Genomic DNA, 3,784 nt, shown 5'->3' on the forward strand with positions numbered 1-3,784 from the left:
ATGCAACTATAGAAGTAATAAAAATATTTTCTTTATCAGACAAAGGTTTACATTTTATTACAGATATGTTTTATTAATCATTAAAAAATCGTCATTTTTCAGCTTATTTACAACTGGTTCTTCCAATTGACGCTCTGCGATTGCAATATCATTCTTTATCTCTGTGACGAGTTCGTCTGCAATAATAAATAATATAAAATTATCTTCTAAAGTATTAGTAGTAGCGATTTTAAAGTAGTAGCCATTTGAATTACTTTGAAAGAAGTAGTAATCCCTTTACGATTTACATATATTTCATGTCGTTATTATGATAACATTCATTACCTAAAGAAGAGAAGTCTTTTTCTGGTCTTATATACCCGCTAATTATAATCTTGAGCTCCTCACCGTATAAATCTCTTTGGAATTTGTGTAATAGATGAACTTCCTGCAAAATAATTATAATTTGTATTTACCTAACGCACTAAGATATTTTTTAAATATAATAAATTTTATAATTGTTTAAATAGTGACAATTATAATATAATTTATATTAAGATAACTGAACTATCTTAGATTTAATTAGCAAGAAGTCTTTTATATCTTGAAATTATGTACCATTGACTTTTTCTCATTCTTGTAATACGGATTCCATCCTATGCTTACGACCATTTTATAAACTTTTCCATGCAAGGATGCCCAACCATAATAAATTCCAGTACTCAGATCCTTCGGCAAAGCATTGATTACGGATTCTGAGAGATTAGCTGATTTTTATAAAAGAAAAAAATATGAATTTTCAGAATTTGTTCTATATTAATGTTCTGTTCGATATTAAACTCGAATACAGATTTTAACTATAAATATTAAGAAAGAAATATTCCAATCAAATGTGACATCGTAATAAATGTGTAATTTTGCATTTTTGATTTTTCAAAGAAAAAGATAAAAATTATATATAAAAAATTATATATATAAAATATGCATAAAACCGATCATATACCGATCAAAAAGTTAAATATAAATTAAATAATATGAAAACTGCTGATGTAAGAGAATTTAAAGTTCCAAAAAGAGAATTTAAGTTTCCAAAAAAAAAAAATGCCAAACATATTTGAAAAAATACATTTTCTACGCATTTCGCGTAGAAAATGAAGTTGAAGCATATAATATTATATATTGCTACAATTTATTTTATGATAACTTTAAACTCAGATTAACTTAAATTAATTTAACCGATCGAATTGCTTACGAAATATTCGAAGTACATAATCACTAATTTTAATATTTCTTTTCTAATATTAAATGACGAGAAATTAATTATTTTACATTGAAAGATCGCTTGATGAATTCATCATCGATTAAGTTAATCGAAGTTTCATCAAATTCGCGGTATCCACTGGATTTTAAGATTTTTTTTTTTAAGTATTTTTAAAACATTCTAAAAGTCTTCTCTTTCTCAATTTCCTAATGCATAAATCTGTAGCTCGCAATTTGTTTACAATTTTTTAATGATTTTAAAAAACTTTTTAAATGTTTCTTTCTCTTTTCATGAAGAGAAATCTTTCTATTTAAATAAATTTATTTTCTCACAATGCCTCGAATCTCATTCAACTCGTACCTTTTCCCAGAGAAAATGTAATAAAATTTTTATTTATCACAGTCGTATCAATCACTATTATTTAACATTAAGGCATGTCGCATTATTGATTATCATTTTAATTTTCTAGAGCGCGTTGTTATAAACAATATCGAAATAATTTTTCCTTATCAATATTTCACACACATTACAACTTGTACGAGTCTATTCTAACATAACTTGCTTTTACTCAGCAAATAACATTATCATTATCATTTTGATAAAACAGTTTTACGATTTTTTTATTATAATCAAAAAATCAATAAACTTAAAAATGAGAAAATTAAATGTTATATATGTATACATATGTTGTGAATAAAATGATGTGCCTTAAATATATCGTGCGTCGTAATTCGGTGTGTCTTATCTACTTATCGAAAATTAATTATCTGTCTTCCTCCAAAATTAATACGTTTCGAGCGTAACGTAATTTTCAGTTCCCGTTTGTTTCGCTCGAGATAAGTGGGTCTGCTGTCTAATGTAGATTCATTTATCAATCTCGGTTCAACTTATTCTTGATCCTTATCAAATTTTTAGAACTAGAAAAGATGAAGAGTTAGTTTGTGATTTGAGATTAAAATTAAACTACACTGGTAGAAACAGACAGTTAAATATTATTGAAACAATTACTCGCTAAATGTATCAATCGTTTTAGCAAATCAGGATAATTTCTCTTATTTTATTCCTTAAAAAATATCACGTGGCTATAACTTGGGTCTCGAGGTGAGAAAGCGGAGAACATAAAATGCGAGAGGCGCACATTTAAAAGGAATATCTATCGATTCGAAATGAAAAAAAAATCCTAACCTAAAACAAAATGTGTTTGGAAACGAGTTAATTGTTACATACGTGACGCAGGTTTTAATTTCAACTTAAACGGAGGAAGAGGGATAAAAAACATGTTTATGGGAGTAGATTTCTATTATTTTTAAATGACAGAGGAAAACTCGGAACGTTACTGTCAATATTGATACGTGACAGACATAATCAACGTTCTGCTGTTGCGCGAATCAGATTGTTGGTCGAATGGCACATATGTTAAACAGGTATTTAGAGGATGAAGTGATACCTGTCGGAATGCCGAGCGCCTTCGAACCTCTGCCGAAACCCTTGATGATGATTCCGGACACGAAGCACGGCAAGATCTTGCTGCCCATAGTTGTTCATTCCAGATCGATCTGCACTGTTCTACGCTCAATTCGCGAAAGAAAGCGGCAGAGATAAATCATCACGAATATGACATATATAATCGATAATATGACATGGCATATCCTTGATAGCTCATATCCATGTATGTCAACATAATGAATTCAAATGTCCAGTAACACAATATTGACACTGTCAATAAACTGCGTTTTCTCTCTCTCTCTGTCTTCAGAATGATAAATCTAGGATTTGTCTCGAGAGAGACCCTCAGCGAGATCGAGCTTTCTTCTTATATATAATATTTCACCTGATCTTTTTTAATGTTTTAATTTTTCACATATTTCATAAACACAATAAAAATAAATATAGAGAGATTATCATAAAAATAGTAATTCGTCCACAAACGTTTGCTTTAACAACTTTATATTAAGCACATGAAGACACATTACTTATATCTTCGAAATATAGAAATATTTCAGTATCTTTGTGCTCCGCTCCTATATGTTAATTTTGTAAACATCTTTTTAAATTTTCAATTAAGGCCCGGTTCCACTAATGTAAGATTAGCTTGAATCTCGGTTTATTTTTTTTAATTAGAATTAGAAAAACATAAACAGTAAATTGAACCGAGATTGAAGTTAACTTTACATGATGGAATCAGATCCGAGATATCAGGCTTGTTCTTTTTAGCAAAACTTCTTGCACTGTTCATCTTTTCTCGTTTTTTTCTTCGATCTGGAGGGAAAAAGAGGAAAGTTTTTAAACCGTGCAAGAAATAGAGTTGCAAAGAACAAACTTATTGCTAAAGCGATAAAGAATATTAGAATTTTCTTCTAATTTCCTTCTTGTTTTTCTATAAATGTTATAAAAATTATCAGCCATTTATCGCGTCGTAGGAAATATTGTAATACGTTTAAGAATAAAAATTTTGTTTTTTAATAGTCTTTTGCAGCTATTCGATATCGAATGTTTCATAAATTCAAACAAAGAACGTTTCTTGACGTAAGAATGCTTCTGCTC

General features: G+C 28.8%; 1 protein-coding gene across 1 annotated transcript; it reads right to left on the reverse strand.

Annotated features, from left to right (window-relative positions):
- Positions 1–15: 15 nt before the first annotated feature.
- On the reverse strand, positions 16–2,829 carry Rfk (Riboflavin kinase). The gene is made up of 4 exons (XM_011052096.2): positions 2,688–2,829; positions 598–746; positions 325–427; positions 16–176 (listed from the first exon to the last, which is right to left on the reverse strand). The coding sequence occupies exons 1-4, from the start codon at positions 2,773–2,775 to the stop codon at positions 58–60; spliced, it is 459 nt and encodes a 152-aa protein (XP_011050398.2). The 5' UTR covers positions 2,776–2,829; the 3' UTR covers positions 16–57.
- Between the last annotated feature and the right edge of the window lie 955 nt (positions 2,830–3,784).

This window comes from Acromyrmex echinatior, chromosome 2 (genome assembly GCF_024713525.1).
Source record: "Acromyrmex echinatior isolate Ae372 chromosome 2, ASM2471352v2, whole genome shotgun sequence".
In the NCBI taxonomy this organism is placed as follows: domain Eukaryota; kingdom Metazoa; phylum Arthropoda; class Insecta; order Hymenoptera; family Formicidae; genus Acromyrmex; species Acromyrmex echinatior.